We start from the raw sequence: 17,660 nt of genomic DNA, 5'->3' as shown, positions 1-17,660 counted from the left end.
TCCCTGCCCCGAATGCCGGACGCATCCAGCCGCTGGCGCAGAACAACCCGCATTCATGGCTTGGCTTTACGAAGCCGGGCTTTGGACAGGAATTGGCGCATCGAGAGGCATTAGTGAGTAGACTGGGTGATGAGGTTAGTGTTTTGGACCCAAAATTAGAGAAAAACAAAATTTGATGATTGGCAAGGGATTGGCAGTAGTGATTGGCAGTAGTGATTGGCAGATGATGGGTAGTGATTGGCAAATTTTTAATTTGTTGAAATTTGATGTGCGAAATTGGTAGTGAGCGATGGGCCCGGTGGGTAAGGCTGGCATCCCTGCCACCCTTCCCATAGGTGGGGGCAAATGCGCAATAGCTTATGGGGTTGATGGCAGTGAAAACTAGCCCGGGTGGGTTAGGTTATATTGTAGGGATCTAGCGAAGATGACATTAGGTGACGTTAAGTTTAGTTAGTGACTGATACCTGTAGTGGGGACGCAGGTAGATTAGTGTGGATGATAATGACGTGGGAGCGCAATAGTTTAAAGGGACGACTGGGAAGCGCAAGTTTCAGAGGGGAGTAGTTAGGTGAGATGATGCTGTGTGAGAATTGAACAGGTGTGATTGCACAGGTGTGCAACTGGACAGGTGTGTGGAGCAGTGTGTGAGTAGTGAGTGTTGTGGATCAGCGCGAATGCGCTTGGGGAGAGAAGGGTGCAGGTGGCACCAGGTGTGAGAGCACAGGTGTGCAAGTAAAGGTGTGTGGAGAGAGTTGGAGTAATTGGTACGGAGTGGTGTGCATGGTGCGAAGGTGTGGATGGGGGAAGAGTGGACCCCTTTCACGAGTACCCGGGGCGGGTAGTGTAAGTGTTAGGTAGAGGGTATAGGTAAATTGTGGTTGGATATTGGCATCTGTGGTGCGGGTGACAGAATGGTATTTGGATGGGTGCATTAGTGTTGTGGAAATGGCTGGGCGTGTAGCCTGTTAGTGTGTGTAGTTGGTTGGGCACTCCACCACTGTGAGGATGTCGGCCAGGTGAGGCCGCAGGTGGGCTCTGGGAGCCGATAGTTGTGAGTGGGTGCCTGAGGATCCCGGGTGTGGATCGGGCAGCCCAGTGCCAGAGAGGGCACCGAGTGGGGAGAGCGCCAGAGGGCCTTCCCCAGGTAGTTAGGTTAGGGTAAGGAGCAGGTAAGCTTGGAGGCAACTGCAGTGGTGGAGGTGTGCAGGTGGGTAGACCCACTGGGAGAGGTACACGCCACAGCCCAGAAATTGTGCGAGGGCACCGGGAGATGAATCGGGGGAGTGAGACCCCAAATTGAAAAGCACCACAGTTTGGCCAATGGGAATTGGTTTTTAGAACCCATAGTGTAAGAGGGCCAATGGTTTGGCCGGAGAAAGACCCCGGGTAGTGTAAAGTTGTTAAAGTCATTTAGGAAATAGTTAGGATTGATGAACCTGTCGCACCATACGCAGCCACTTACCTGTGGTGATGATGATGACTCCACACCTGTGTTTTCTTTGTTCTGTGTGCAGGAAATGAGAATTGCTGTGTGGATTGGTGAGACGCATCACGACGTGGATGAGACATTGGGGTGATTCCATCTCTCCCTCCCTAGGAGGGACTGATGATGAATTGGTAATGGCAAATTTTGATGAGTTGAAAATGGCAAATTTGATTGGTTAGGAGGGAGAGAAGACGAATTTGGTATATGGGAGGAACGGGGAAGACAGTAGGGACGTTTGTTGATTTGTAAAGTAGATGTTTATGGGTAGTGTTGTGTTTTGTGGATACAGTAAGGGGTAAGGGAGGGGCCATGTAGGTTACCTGGTGGGGGGGGGGGGGGCGTACGGTAGGAACGTACCTGTCTCACCTGGTTCCCATGTGCCCCCAGTGTGCATTACCTTACATTGCGTGCACTTTTGCACCCTTACCACCTTACTCACTTGTCTGCTTCTTTTGTCTCCCACCTCTGAGGATCTGGCTTTGGGGTAGAGAGAGAGGAGAGAGAGGTGCTGGCTACGCAGTTGTGGGCCTGCACTTTCGCTGCTTGCTGCCTGGATCGATACACCATATGGACCGCAATGTTGGTGGCCACCCACAATGGACCGCAGTTCTTTTGCGGCCAAGCACCACCCGTGGATGGACCTATGGGTCAACGTGGCACCTATGCCATACAAGGTGAACCACTTATAGTTGGCCCCCTGACGGCCACAATACAGAAATGGACGCGGTTGGCACCTTTCTTTATTTTTTTGAAAGAGGCAAGAACACCAAGTGCACCACACGAAGGCAAGACCAGCGGCAGAACATCGGCCGGCTGCGACACCACCGGTGATTTATAAACACTTTATTGGTGCACCGGATGGTGCTGACTGTGTTATGGGGTGGTGCTTTTGATGCTTGGAAGGGGTGCTCTGCACATTATTAAAGGCCATAAGGCCACAGAGCACTCGTGGGTTGGTGTATCGATGCTGGCATGCGTGCTCTCTCTATGCATAACATCTGCATGTGTTCCTCCAAAAACAGGTCCTGGATCGTAGTGTAAATATCAGCGTAGTCTTGTGTAAATAATGCTCCCTACCGGCTGTATGTTTAGTTTGCGAATTCTTTCCGGATTCGGTTATCCTGTGGGTGTGTTTCTGTGAGGAGAAGGGTGCAACGTCGCAGGGGGACATATTTACTCATTTGTGAATATCTGTAAAACTGTCGCACTCAGGGTAGAGTTAATAGTAGAGGGAACTACATCTGAGTGCCACACTAAAATAGGTAAAAATTTATCGGGTCGGGACGCCCCGAGGGTAGAGAAGGGTGCAATGTTGCGGATATGGGACTTGGCCTCAATATCCGCTTGTAAATACTCCCCTATTTCCCCAATACTCCCCAACTATCCCCAATCCCCCATTCCCTAGTCCCATTGCCTGTAAATAACACTCTGTAGAACCGACCTTCCCCTTTTTCCCCCATTAAATGTCGTGCCCAGGTTCACCGCATCTCACGTAGACAACTATGGGACATCTTGCTAGTTATTCTTAGTCTATGTCAGTTAAGGACTCGTTTCCATTAATTCTGACTCTTCGTTGCACCAGAATGTGATCGTATGGCACCAGTAGTGAGTTTAGGACCTCCCCTTACCTCCTCCCATCTTCCCCATGAAACAACAACAACAACAACTACAACAACTACAACAACAACAACAACAACAACTACAACAACAACAACAACAACTACAACAACAACTACAACTACAACAACAGAGGAGATGGGGGCGGCGCGGCGCGGGGGAGTGTGCGTCCTCACACCGGCTCGGTTAGCCGCCATGACCATGCGCTCCGACGGGGTTACCACGAAGGGGCTCCCTGTCAGCCCCTCGTCAAGGGCAGAGCCGGTAACCCCCCCGCACGCACCCAATGAGAAGCAACGGGCCGATTCCATCTGGGGCGGAGCTAACGAGCCGAGGGCGTGTCACTCCCCGCCGGATATACGCAGCCACTTACCGGACGTGACGTGAGATGCGCCCCCGACTGAAGAAGACAAGTCACGACCTTCGAGCGCTGAGTGAGGCCTCCCGCATCTCTGGACCGGAGCGGGTCGATTCTGTCCTTGAGCCAAGAGTGCACCTTGAGCCATCGACTACCCGCTTTCCTTGCCATCAATCCCCGTGTGAGTCAGTTTTGTCCCGTTTATCTGTCGTCTGTCGGGGCTAATATAAGAGTGTGTCTAAGTGCCTGTCTTTCTATGCTGTCCCTCTCATTCCTGTAATCTGACCTTCCGCAATATTATAACCTCCTCCGGAGGTCTTGAGAACTGAACCCTTGGTGTCGTGTCATTTTAATCCCAGCCGTTGTGTCCTTTTCCATCATTGATTTAGCATAGCGCGACTTAGTCAACGTTCGAGTATAATCGGGTAAACGTGCAGGCGCGGTCATACCAAACCGCTCGGTAGACCAACATCCACAACCGCGTCTGTAACAATATTATGAAAAGATCTGGATATTGGGCCATCTCAGATTCAGAGATTTGATTTTTGCAAGATTTCGATTCGATTGGGATCGAAGAGAACACCTTCTTCGTCTTCTGTACAGTGAAGTTGCCAGCCCTGAATTCTCTGGCTACATCTGGGTGCTTCATTGGGAGTGCAACCGTGTCCCTCAGGTGAACAGGGACACACCTGGCATAGTGTGTGTGGTCTAAGGCATGGAACCATGGGACCAGTTCCGTCAGGGCATCAAGGTACGTCGTGAATGAAGCCTGCCGCAGAGAACGCACGTAGACCAGTACCAACATCTCTAGTTCCAGCACAGTTGCCCAGTACTGAAAGTTGGGAATGTCTTCTCCTCTCTGGTGACACCAGTCTTCGAACTCAGGCAGGTCTTCTGCATCATCAGCATATGTCATACAGTGGCGTTCATACGCACGGTGTTGCAGGATGTGCAGTGCCGCTGCAGTGATTTGATGAGCTCTTCTTGTGCGGGTGACGTGGGCAGCTCGTAGGAAGGAGTCGGCCGTCCCTGGCGTTGCAATCTCAGCTTGCAAAATCTGCAAATCTTGCAAAAATCAAATCTCTGAATCTGAGATGGCCCAATATCCAGATCTTTTCATAATATGATAGTCTACTAGTGTGCCAAATTTGGTGCTTGTATCACAAAATGCACAATTCTTTTGAATATTTGGGCTAAGCCGCCCCACTAAAACGATATCTATAGGTGTGCAAAGTGTCAAGTTAATCCATCCTTCGATGCCTGAGCCTTAGGCGAACAAACTTTTCAAGTCCTTGCATTATAGTATGATTTTCCTTGGTGGCCATATTGGATTTTGGACGTCATCTCGAAAATAAGTGACATATGAAATGTACCTTTCCCTGAATCAGTTTCACTGACCTCAAAAACCCCTGATTTGATACCTCATTTGTCTATCTGTGACTTCTACAGCCAGAGATATATGATATTTCAGTTTTGCTGGTGGCATTTTGAATTTTGGCCAACATCTTGGAAAATCTGAAACGGTCAGGATGGCTCCTCGGCTAAAATCAATTGATAGGTCCAAACGAAGCTCCATACCAAATTTGGGACTTTTGTCCGGCTTGTAACATTACGCCTAAAAATTGTTGCTAAGCCACCTGACTATCACATGCAGTGTTATTTGTAAAAGTTTGGTCCATAAGCACGAAAATAAAAATGGTAGTTTTGTAAAGTCGTTCCCCCAGAAATTATTGCTAAGCTGCCTAACTAGATCAATCACATGGGGGTTAAATGCATGTTCCAAGTGAACTCCAATCGGTGGAGGCGTCGTGGTGCACCGGGCTAAGGCGGGCCACGATGACGTATCAACGATGCGTACTCGAGAGCTGTAAACGGCAAAGGTTCGAATCCTCGACCCTGGGCCCCCGCAGGTGTTGCGCCGCGGAAAATGAGCCTCACGCTAAAGACGTCCGGGCGGACGCCCCGGGCACCCGGGCCTCCACCCTTTTGAATCCAAACCAATTAATCAATAATTAATCACTGAAAAGCGAATTTATGCATTTGAAATCGTCCACCGTTCCTTGTCGTGACGTCACATTCAACGGCCATAAAATGAAATGTTGTTGTTTTTTTGAAGGATATTTAAATAATCTCGTTGACCCTTAAGGACTTATATATATATATATATATATATATATATATATATATATATATATATATAAAACCCTTCGGTTTATAATTATATATAAAATCGATGGACCATCCACAGGGTAAAGGAAAGAATAAAAGAAAAAAATATCACTTCCCGTTCCAGATCCAGGAAGTTGACCCCAAGAGGAAGAAGAAGAAGAAGAACCACCCTTCGGCTAGTCACTCGTCACTCGTCACGTCAGTCGTCAGTCGTAGTCCTCGGGCACACTGAAACTGTAAGTGTCATGTGCGGCTGTCATACGGGTTGAAGGCACGAACAGTGCACCAAAATCGAGTGTCATTATATATCATAAATTAATAATGCACTATATCCTGCCTCCAAAGGTGCGGGCGACAGTCCCTGACCGAGCTTTGTTGGTTTATTGGTTTATTCCCAAAGATGGATGTTCCATTCACCGTCAGGAGCATTCCCAAAGATGGATGTTCAATTCATGGTGAGGAGCATTCCCAAAGATGGATGTTCCATTCACGGTGAGGAGCATTCCCAAAATTAGTCACGTGAAAAAGTAAGTACCCGTGTACAAGTAAGTACACGTGAAAAAGCTCCGTCTCCCTGTGCCGCCCCGTCTCCCTGTCCCGCTCCGTCTCCCTGTCCCGCTCCGGCTCCCTGTCCCGCTCCGTCTCCCTGTCCCGCTCAGTCTCCCTGTCCCGCTCAGTCTCCCTGTCCCGCTCAGTCTCTCTGTCCCGCTCAGTCTCCCTGTCCCGCTCAGTCTCCCTGTCCCGCTCAGTCTCCCTGTCCCGCTCAGTCTCCCTGTCTGCGGGCGACAGCTCAGTCTCTCTGTATGGAGTGGGAGGGAGAGAGCAGTGGGATTGGTAGAATATGGAGTGGGAGGGAGAGAGCAGTGGGATTGGTAGAATATGGAGTGGGAGGGAGAGAGCAGTGGGATTGGTCGAGTGAAGTATGGAGTGGAAGGGAGAGAGCAGTGGGATTGGTAGAATATGGAGTGGGAGGGAGAGAGCAGTGGGATTGGTCGAATATGGAGCGGGAGGGAGAGAGCAGTGGGATTGGTCGAATATGGAGCGGGAGGGAGAGAGCAGTGGGATTGGTCGAGTGTGGAGTGGAATGGAGAGAGCAGTGGGATTGGTCGAATATGGAGTGGGAGGGAGAGAGCAGTGGGATTGGTCGAGTGATGTATGGAGTGGAAGGGAGAGAGCAGTGGGATTGATCGAATATGGAGTGGGAGGGAGAGAGCAGTGGGATTGGTCGAGTAAAGTATGGAGTGGAAGGGAGAGAGCAGTGGGATTGGTAGAATATGGAGTGGGAGGGAGAGAGCAGTGGGATTGGTCGAGTGAAGTATGGAGTGGAAGGGAGAGAGCAGTGGGATTGGTCGAATATGGAGTGGGAGGGAGAGAGCAGTGGGATTGGTCGAGTGAAATATGGAGTGGAAGGGAGAGAGCAGTGGGATTGGTAGAATATGGAGTGGGAGGGAGAGAGAGCAGTTGGATTGGTAGAATATGGAGTGGGAGGGAGAGAGCAGTGGGATTGGTCGAGTGAAGTATGGAGTGGGAGGGAGAGAGCAGTGGGATTGGTAGAATATGGAGTGGGAGGGAGAGAGCAGTGGGATTGGTAGAATATGGAGTGGGAGGGAGAGAGCAGTGGGATTGGTAGAATATGGAGTGGGAGGGAGAGAGCAGTGGGATTGGTAGAATATGGAGTGGGAGGGAGAGAGCAGTGGGATTGGTAGAATATGGAGTGGGAGGGAGAGAGCAGTGGGATTGGTAGAATATGGAGTGGGAGGGAGAGAGCAGTGGGATTGGTCGAGTGAAGTATGGAGTGGAAGGGAGAGAGCAGTGGGATTGGTAGAATATGGAGTGGGAGGGAGAGAGCAGTTGGATTGGTAGAATATGGAGTGGTCTTTTGGTATAATCCTGGGTTAAATGTGCATCCACCTTTTGGTATAATCCTGGGGTAAATGTGCATCCACCTTTTGGTATAATCCTGGGTTAAACGTGCATCCACCTTTTGGTATAATCCTGGGTTAAATGTGCATCCACCTTTTGGTATAATCCTGGGGTAAATGTGCATCCATCTTTTGGTATAATCCTGGGTTAAATGTGCATCCATCTTTTGGTATAATCCTGGGTTAAATGTGTATCCACATTTTGGTATAATCCTGGGTTAAATGTGCACCACCTTTTGGTATAATCCTGGGGTAAATGTGCATCCATCTTTTGGTATAATCCTGGGTTAAATGTGTATCCACATTTTGGTATAATCCTGGGATAAATGTGCATCCACCTATTGGTATAATCCTGGGGTAAATGTGCATCCACCTTTTGGTATAATCCTGGGGTAAATGTGCATCCACCTTTTGGTATAATCCTGGTTTAAATGCGCATCCTCCTTTTGGTATAATCCTGGGTTAAATGTGCATCCACCTTTTGGTATAATCCTGGGGTAAATGTGCATCCATCTTTTGGTATAATCCTGGGTTAAATGTGCATCCACATTTTGGTCCAAACCTGGGTTAAATGTGCATCCACATTTTGGTATAATCCTGGGTTAAATGTGCATCCACCTTTTGGTATAATCCTGGGTTAAATGTGCATCCACCTTATGGTATAATCCTGGGTTAAATGTGCATCCTCCTTTTGGTATAATCCTGGGTTAAATGCGCATCCTCCTTTTGGTGGAAACCTTGGTTAAATGTGCATCCACCTTATTGTATCATCCTGGGTTAAATGTGCATCCATCTTTTGGTATAATCCTGGGATAAATGTTCATCCACCTTTTGGTATAATCCTGGGTTAAATGTGCATCTACCTTTTGGTAAAATCCTGGGTTAAATGTGCATCCACCTTTTGGTATAATCCTGGGTTAAATGTGCATCCACCTTTTGGTATAATCCTGGGTTAAATGTGCATCCACCTTTTGGTATAATCCTGGGTTAAATGTGCATCCACCTTTTGGTATAATCCTGGGGTAAATGTGCATCCATCTTTTGGTATAATCCTGGGTTAAATGTGCATCCACATTTTGGTCCAAACCTGGGTTAAATGTGCATCCACATTTTGGTATAATCCTGGGTTAAATGTGCATCCACCTATTGGTATAATCCTGGGGTAAATGTGCATCCACCTTTTGGTATAATCCTGGGGGTAAATGTGCATCCACATTTTGGTATAATCCTGGGTTAAATGTGCATCCACCTTTTGGTATAATCCTGGGTTAAATGTGCATCCACCTTTTGGTATAATCCTGGGTTAAACGTGCATCCACCTTTTGGTATAATCCTGGGTTAAATGTGCATCCACCTTTTGGTATAATCCTGGGTTAAATGTGCATCCACCTTTTGGTATAATCCTGGGTTAAATGTGCATCCACCTTTTGGTATAATCCTGGGTTAAATGTGCATCCACCTTTTGGTATAATCCTGGGTTAAATGTGCATCCACCTTTTGGTATAATCCTGGGGTAAATGTGCATCCACTTTTTGGTATAATCCTGGGTTAAACGTGCATCCACCTTTTGGTATAATCCTGGGTTAAATGCGCATCCTCCTTTTTGTGGAAACCTGGGTTAAATGTGCATCCACGTTTTGGTATAATCCTGGGTTAAATGTGCATCCACCTTTTGGTATAATCCTGGGTTAAATGTGCATCCACCTTATGGTATAATCCTGGGTTAAATGCGCATCCTCCTTTTGGTGGAAACCTGGGTTAAATGTGCATCCACCTTTTGGTATAATCCTGGGTTAAATGTTCATCCACCTTTTGGTATAATCCTGGGTTAAACGTGCATCCACCTTTTGGTATAATCCTGGGTTAAACGTGCATCCACCTTTTGGTATAATCCTGGGTTAAATGTGCATCCACCTTTTGGTATAATCCTGGGTTAAATGTGCATCCACCTTTTGGTATAATCCTGGGTTAAATGTGCATCCACCTTTTGGTGTAATCCTGGGTTAAATGTGCATCCACCTTTTGGTATAATCCTGGGTTAAATGCGCATCCTCCTTTTGTTGGAAACCTTGGTTAAATGTGCATCCACCTTTTGGTATAATCCTGGGTTAAATGTTCATCCACCTTTTGGTATAATCCTGGGTTAAACGTGCATCCACCTTTTGGTATAATCCTGGGTTAAACGTGCATCCACCTTTTGGTATAATCCTGGGTTAAATGTGCATCCACCTTTTGGTATAATCCTGGGTTAAATGTGCATCCACCTTTTGGTATAATCCTGGGTTAAATGTGCATCCACCTTTTGGTGTAATCCTGGGTTAAATGTGCATCCACCTTTTGGTATAATCCTGCGGTAAATGTGCTTCCACCTTTTGGTGGAAACCTGGGTTAAATGTGCATCCATCTTTTGGTATAAGCCTGGGTTAAACGTGCATCCACCTTTTGGTGGAAACCTGGGTTAGACGTGCATCCACATTTTTGTCCAAATCTGGGTTAAATGTGCATCCACCTTTTGGTATAATCCTGGGGGTAAATGTGCATCCACTTTTTGGTATAATCCTGGGTTAAACGTGCATCCACCTTTTGGTATAATCCTGGGTTAAATGCGCATCCTCCTTTTTGTGGAAACCTGGGTTAAATGTGCATCCACGTTTTGGTATAATCCTGGGTTAAATGTGCATCCACCTTTTGGTATAATCCTGGGTTAAATGTGCATCCACCTTATGGTATAATCCTGGGTTAAATGCGCATCCTCCTTTTGGTGGAAACCTGGGTTAAATGTGCATCCACCTTTTGGTATAATCCTGGGTTAAATGTGCATCCACCTTTTGGTATAATCCTGGGTTAAATGTTCATCCACCTTTTGGTATAATCCTGGGTTAAACGTGCATCCACCTTTTGGTATAATCCTGGGTTAAACGTGCATCCACCTTTTGGTATAATCCTGGGTTAAATGTGCATCCACCTTTTGGTATAATCCTGGGTTAAATGTGCATCCACCTTTTGGTATAATCCTGGGTTAAATGTGCATCCACCTTTTGGTGTAATCCTGGGTTAAATGTGCATCCACCTTTTGGTATAATCCTGCGGTAAATGTGCTTCCACCTTTTGGTGGAAACCTGGGTTAAATGTGCATCCATCTTTTGGTATAAGCCTGGGTTAAACGTGCATCCACCTTTTGGTGGAAACCTGGGTTAGACGTGCATCCACATTTTTGTCCAAATCTGGGTTAAATGTGCATCCACCTTTTGGTATAATCCTGGGTTAAATTTGCATCCACCTTTTGGTATAAACCTGGGTTTAAACGTGCATCCACCTTATGGTGGAAACCTGGGTTAAATGTGCATCCACCTTTTGGTATAAACCTGGGTTTAAACGTGCATCCACCTTATGGTGGAAACCTGGGTTAGACGTGCATCTACCTTTTGGTGGAAACCTGGGTTAGACGTGCATCTACCTTTTGGTGGAAACCTGGGTTAAACGTGCATCCACCTTTTGGTATAATCCTGGTTTAAATGTGCATCCACCTTTTGGTATAATCCTGGATTAAACGTGCATCCACCTTTTGGTATAATACTGGTTTAAATGTGCATCCACCTGTTGGTATAATCCTGGGTGAAACGTGCATCCACCTTTTGGTATAATCCTGGGTTAAACGTGCATCCACCTTTTGGTATAAACCTGGGTTAAACGTACATCTACCTTTTGGTGGAAACCTGGGTTAGACGTGCATCCACTTTTTGGTCCAAACTACCCAATGGGAAAAGGCAGGACTGGCAAGCAGGCCACCCAACAGGTCTATGGCAATAATTGCAGATGGAGACACCAAACTTTCACAGGGCTTTGTAGAAAACCAGTTGGTATTTCCACTTGTAAAACAAACTTCCTGTCCTTTGATCCCACCTTGGTCATGCCCTGCCAGCTCATCAATATCTGACTCCTTCCCATTTATGGGTCCACTTAAGGCAGATCCCACACTCCGTAGCCCTATTTATATGGACTACATAATGTAGAAGAAAGAATACTTCAAAACAAATCATTACATTGGAATCGTATAGCACTTTGTCTGCTTAAGAAACCACATTCATTTGTGTTCTTGCATCATGTTTGCAGAAATATCGACAATACTTGGCAGGAATCCTGGCTCCTCCATATGGAGCGATGGAGATGATACCGAACAGGAGTAAGGAGACCCTTTTTAATCTTTCACGTTCAATTCCTACAGCTCTACATGATAATTTGTTGTAATATATTTCGGAACTTATAAAAGACGTTTGTCGTGATGCTTCTCTTCTATGAGCTAATGATTATGTACACGCTAGAATTTTTTTTCTTCAAGTATTCCCACAACACAACAACAACAACATGCATTTTAAGGCCATGTTCCCTGCTAGAGCGGAAGTATTCCCACAAGGCGATGTAATATACACAACATGTCGTCGCACACCACTCCTGTCCTAACACTTCCTTTTTTGAGTTTTTAGCTGCGACGAGCATCTCTATGAGAGGACCGCGTTGTTGTTCTTGTTGTTGGGGTGCCTTTTTGAAAAGCGCATGCGCATACACTCGGACTTCCCCTACCGACCAAGCCCGTTTCAAATTATCCCTCTGCCACCCAGAATTAACATTAATAAATAACATTAATGAATTAAGATTAACATTAACAGAAATAACATTCACGTCCATACATTATATGTAATCAGTTGATGAAGCATGATGCGTCGCAAAACAAAGGACAAGACCAGAACTGAAAGACAAAAAGACGCTGGTGCATGCGTATAATTTAATGACTGGTCGAATTTGGTAGCGCATATTGCAACGGATATCCTCATGATTCTACACGTCGCAGCTGGTGATCACACTGTGGTCATTTTTCTCTTGTTTTTTAAAAGTATTTCCGCAAGGTGATGTAATGCACACACAGTGTCACTGCACACCACACCACTCATGCACTAACACTTTCTTTTTTGAGATTTTTTTTTTTGGTATTCCCGCAAGGTGATGTAATATATACACCATGTTGTCGCACACCATTCATGCACTAACACTTCGTTTTTGAGTTTTTTTTTTAGTATTCTCTCAAGGTGATGTAATATATACACCATGTCGTCGCACACCACTCATGCACTAAAACATCCTTTTTTGAGTTTGTTTTTTTCATATTCCTGCAAAGTGATGTAATATACACACCATGTCGTCACACACCACTCATGCACTAACACCTCCTTTTTTTCATAGCAACATAGCACAAGCAATATGTTATCAAGTGATTTCTCCATTCAAATTCCCTTGTTTGTGATTATCTCATGGCAACGTCCTTTGTAAAAACAAACTTAAATCCGTTTCTTTCACAATTTGCTAGCTACATTTTAATTTGCATTCATTATTATTACATTAAGGAGTCCCTCTTTCTTGACCTTCTGACAATAAGAATCATCCTTTGTGCCAGTGACTGTTGTACACACCTGTCTTGTTGCACCATTCAGGGAGCTGCTGGTCTTCAAACAAAACTTTGAGCTCGTTGTAACGTTTGCTCGAGCTCAAAAAAGGAAAAAGGCTGATTGAATGTTCCAATATTAATTGATCGTTCATGTTTAATTCCTTTGTAGGACTTGTTGATAAAGACCAAATGAAAAGCAACGATCTACATGCATTACCCACACACTCTGGCAAGGTATGTTAGGTGTAAAGGCTGATTTATGCTTCTGCAAACATGCACGGGTGTCGCCCGCAGACGTCCGCATGGGTGTTTGCCAACTTACTTGCATGTAACGTTAACGCGTGCAGTACGGGGCAGTGTCACATTTACTAAAACTAAAGAATGTACAGAAAATGGAGAAGCACCCAGAAATGGAAACCCGTTTCCACCTCCAGTAAAAGTGTAAACATTCTGTTTGAATGTTTTGGTTCTTTGTTTTAGTTCCGGATTTGGGTCTGGGCCCAACCCTCAATGCTACCAGATATACTTCCCTGCTCAACCAATCAGCGTTTGTTTGACGCACATGACCACAGCTACGTGCGACGCATTGTTGAGATTTTGGAGGGGTGCGCATCGACCCCTCGGCGAGCCTATGCGGGCTACGGTTACCCATAAACCCCTTCTCTGCATAGCTATGCAGAGACGCTTACGTGCATCTTCGTAGAAGCATAACTCCGGCTTATGTGATCATTGTCTCAATAAACCAACAAAAAAAAGATAATTCATTCAGAAATACGGATTGATTAATTCCTTCGGAATTAAAGATCGATTAATTTTCTCAGAAATACAGATTGATCAATTCGCTCAGAAATAGAGAGAGATTCATTACCCCAGAATTAGAGATAGATTAATTACCCCAGAATTAGAGATAGATTAATTACCCCAGAATTAGAGATAGATTCATTACCCCAGAATTAGAGATAGATTAAATCCCACATAATTGGAGAAAGATTAATTACTGTACCCCAGAATTGGAGATAGATTAAATCCCCCATAATTAGAGATGGATTAATTCCCCCACAATTAGAGATAGATTAAATCCCCCATAATTAGAGATAGATTAAATCCCCCAGAATTAGAGATAGATTAAATCCCCCAGAATTAGAGATAGATTAAATCCCCCAGAATTAGAGATAGATTAAATCCCCCAGAATTAGAGAAAGATTAAATCCCACATAATTAGAGAAAGATTAATTACCCCAGAATTAGAGATAGATTAAATCCCCCAGAATTAGAGATAGATTAAATCCCCCAGAATTAGAGATAGATTTAATCTCCCAGAATTAGAGATAGATTAAATCCCCCAGAATTAGAAATTGATTCATTCCCCTGTAATTAGAGATAGATTAAATCCCCCAGAATTAGAGATCGATTAAATCCCCCAGAATTAGAGATAGATTAAATCTCCCAGAATTAGAGATAGATTAAATCCCCCAGAATTAGAGAAAGATTAAATCCCACATAATTAGAGAAAGATGAATTACCCCAGAATTAGAGATAGATGAAATCCCCCAGAATTAGAGATAGATTAAATCCCCCAGAATTAGAGAGATTAAATCCCACATAATTAGAGAAAGATGAATTACCCCAGAATTAGAGATAGATTAATTACCCCAGAATTAGAGATAGATTAAATCCCACATAATTGGAGAAAGATGAATTTCCCCAGAATTAGAGATAGATTAAATCTCCCAGAATTAGAGATAGATTAAATCCCACATAATTAGAGAAAGATTAAATCTCCCAGAATTAGAGATAGATTAAATCCCTCATAATTAGAGAAAGATGAATTACCCCAGAATTAGAGAAAGATTAATTACCCCAGAATTAGAGATAGATTAAATCTCCCAGAATTAGAGATAGATTAAATCCCCCAGAATTAAATCCCCCAGATTAAATCCCCCAGAATTAGAGATAGATTAAGTGCCCCAGAATAAATCCCCCAGAATTAATTCCCCCACAATTAGAGATAGATTAAATCCCCCAGAATTAAAGAAAGATTAAATACCCCAGAATTAGAGAAAGACTAAATCCCCCAGAATTAGAGAAAGATTCAATCCCCCCAGAATTAGAGAAAGATTAAATTCCCCAGAAGGAGAGATAGATTAAATCACCCAGAATTAGAGAAAGATTAAATCCCCCAGAATTAGAGATAGATTAAATCCCCCAGAATTAAATCCCCCAGATTAAATCCCCCAGAATTAGACATAGATTAAATCTCCCAGAATTAGAGTTAGATTAAATCCCCCAGAATTAGAGAAAGATTAAATCCCACATAATTAGAGAAAGATTAATTACCCCAGAATTAGAGATAGATTAAATCTCCCAGAATTAGAGATATATTAAATCCCCCAGAATTAAATCCCCCAGATTAAATCCCCCAGAATTAGAGATAGATTAAATCCCCCAGAATTAAATCCCCCAAGAATTAAAGAAAGATTAAATCCCCCAGAATTAGAGAAAGACTAAAGCCCCCAGAATTAGAGAAAGATTCAATCCCCCCAGAATTAGAGAAAGATTAAATTCCCCAGAAGTAGAGATAGATTAAATCCCCTAGAATTACAGATAGATGAATTCCCCCACAATTAGAGATAGATTAAATCCCCCAGAATTAGAGATAGATTCATTCCCCCGCAACTAGAGATAGATTAAATCCCCCAGAATTACAGATAGATTAAATCCCCCAGAATTAGAGACAGATTAAATCTCCCAGAATTAGAGATAGATTAAATCCCCCAGAATTAGAGAAAGATTAAATCCCACATAATTAGAGAAAGATTAATTACCCCAGAATTAGAGATAGATTAAATCCCCCAGAATTAGAGATAGATTAAATCCCCCAGAATTAGAGATAGATTAAATCCCCCAGAATTAGAGATAGATTAAATCCCCAGAATTAGAGAAAGATTAAATCCCACATAATTAGAGAAAGATTAATTACCCCAGAATTAGAGATAGATTAAATCCCCCAGAATTAGAGATAGATTAAATCCCCCAGAATTAGAGATAGATTTAATCTCCCAGAATTAGAGATAGATTAAATCGCCCAGAATTAGAAATTGATTCATTCCCCTGTAATTAGAGATAGATTAAATCCCCCAGAATTAGAGATCGATTAAATCCCCCAGAATTAGAGATAGATTAAATCTCCCAGAATTAGAGATAGATTAAATCCCCCAGAATTAGAGAAAGATTAAATCCCACATAATTAGAGAAAGATGAATTACCCCAGAATTAGAGATAGATGAAATCCCCCAGAATTAGAGATAGATTAAATCCCCCAGAATTAGAGAGATTAAATCCCACATAATTAGAGAAAGATGAATTACCCCAGAATTAGAGATAGATTAATTACCCCAGAATTAGAGATAGATTAAATCCCACATAATTGGAGAAAGATGAATTTCCCCAGAATTAGAGATAGATTAAATCTCCCAGAATTAGAGATAGATTAAATCCCACATAATTAGAGAAAGATTAAATCTCCCAGAATTAGAGATAGATTAAATCCCTCATAATTAGAGAAAGATGAATTACCCCAGAATTAGAGAAAGATTAATTACCCCAGAATTAGAGATAGATTAAATCTCCCAGAATTAGAGATAGATTAAATCCCCCAGAATTAAATCCCCCAGATTAAATCCCCCAGAATTAGAGATAGATTAAGTGCCCCAGAATAAATCCCCCAGAATTAATTCCCCCACAATTAGAGATAGATTAAATCCCCCAGAATTAAAGAAAGATTAAATACCCCAGAATTAGAGAAAGACTAAATCCCCCAGAATTAGAGAAAGATTCAATCCCCCCAGAATTAGAGAAAGATTAAATTCCCCAGAAGGAGAGATAGATTAAATCACCCAGAATTAGAGAAAGATTAAATCCCCCAGAATTAGAGATAGATTAAATCCCCCAGAATTAAATCCCCCAGATTAAATCCCCCAGAATTAGACATAGATTAAATCTCCCAGAATTAGAGTTAGATTAAATCCCCCAGAATTAGAGAAAGATTAAATCCCACATAATTAGAGAAAGATTAATTACCCCAGAATTAGAGATAGATTAAATCTCCCAGAATTAGAGATATATTAAATCCCCCAGAATTAAATCCCCCAGATTAAATCCCCCAGAATTAGAGATAGATTAAATCCCCCAGAATTAATTCCCCCACAATTATAGATATATTAAATCCCCCAGAATTAAAGAAAGATTAAATCCCCCAGAATTAGAGAAAGACTAAAGCCCCCAGAATTAGAGAAAGATTCAATCCCCCCAGAATTAGAGAAAGATTAAATTCCCCAGAAGTAGAGATAGATGAAATCCCCCAGAATTAGAGAGACGAAATCCCCCAGAATTAGAGAAATATTAAATCCTCCAGAATTAGAGACAGATTAAATCCCCAGAATTAGTGAAAGATTAATTCCCCCACAATTAGACATAGATTAAATGCCCCCGAATTAGAGATAGATTCATTCCCCCACAATTAGAGATGGATTAAATCCCCCAAAATTAGAGATAGATTAAATCCCCCAAAATTAGAGATAGATTAAATCCTCCAGAATTAAATCCCCCAGATTAAATCCCCCAGAATTAGAGATAGATTAAATCCCCCAGAATTAATTCCCCCAAAAT

At 43.3% G+C, this 17,660-nt stretch overlaps 1 protein-coding gene across 3 annotated transcripts in view; it reads left to right on the top strand.

Annotated features, from left to right (window-relative positions):
• Positions 1-5,664: 5,664 nt before the first annotated feature.
• Positions 5,665-17,660, top strand: part of LOC137417994 (uncharacterized) — a 117,027-nt gene continuing 105,031 nt past the window's right edge. For 2 of the 3 annotated variants that reach the window (XM_078766487.1, XM_078766488.1), the window contains exons 1-3: positions 5,665-5,866; positions 6,068-6,122; positions 11,666-11,735. In XM_078766487.1, coding sequence (XP_078622613.1) covers positions 6,068-6,122; positions 11,666-11,735 — 125 coding nt within the window. In that variant the 5' untranslated portion in view covers positions 5,665-5,866. The remainder of the gene's footprint in view (positions 5,867-6,067; positions 6,123-11,665; positions 11,736-17,660) is intronic. The other variant, XM_078766486.1, reaches the window with a different exon arrangement.

This window comes from Myxine glutinosa, chromosome 12 (genome assembly GCF_964187855.1).
Source record: "Myxine glutinosa chromosome 12, kmMyxGlut1.1, whole genome shotgun sequence".
NCBI lineage: Eukaryota > Metazoa > Chordata > Myxini > Myxiniformes > Myxinidae > Myxine > Myxine glutinosa.
The sequence above is the reverse complement of the archived record's forward strand: the minus strand, read 5'-3'. Positions and strand labels throughout refer to the sequence as shown.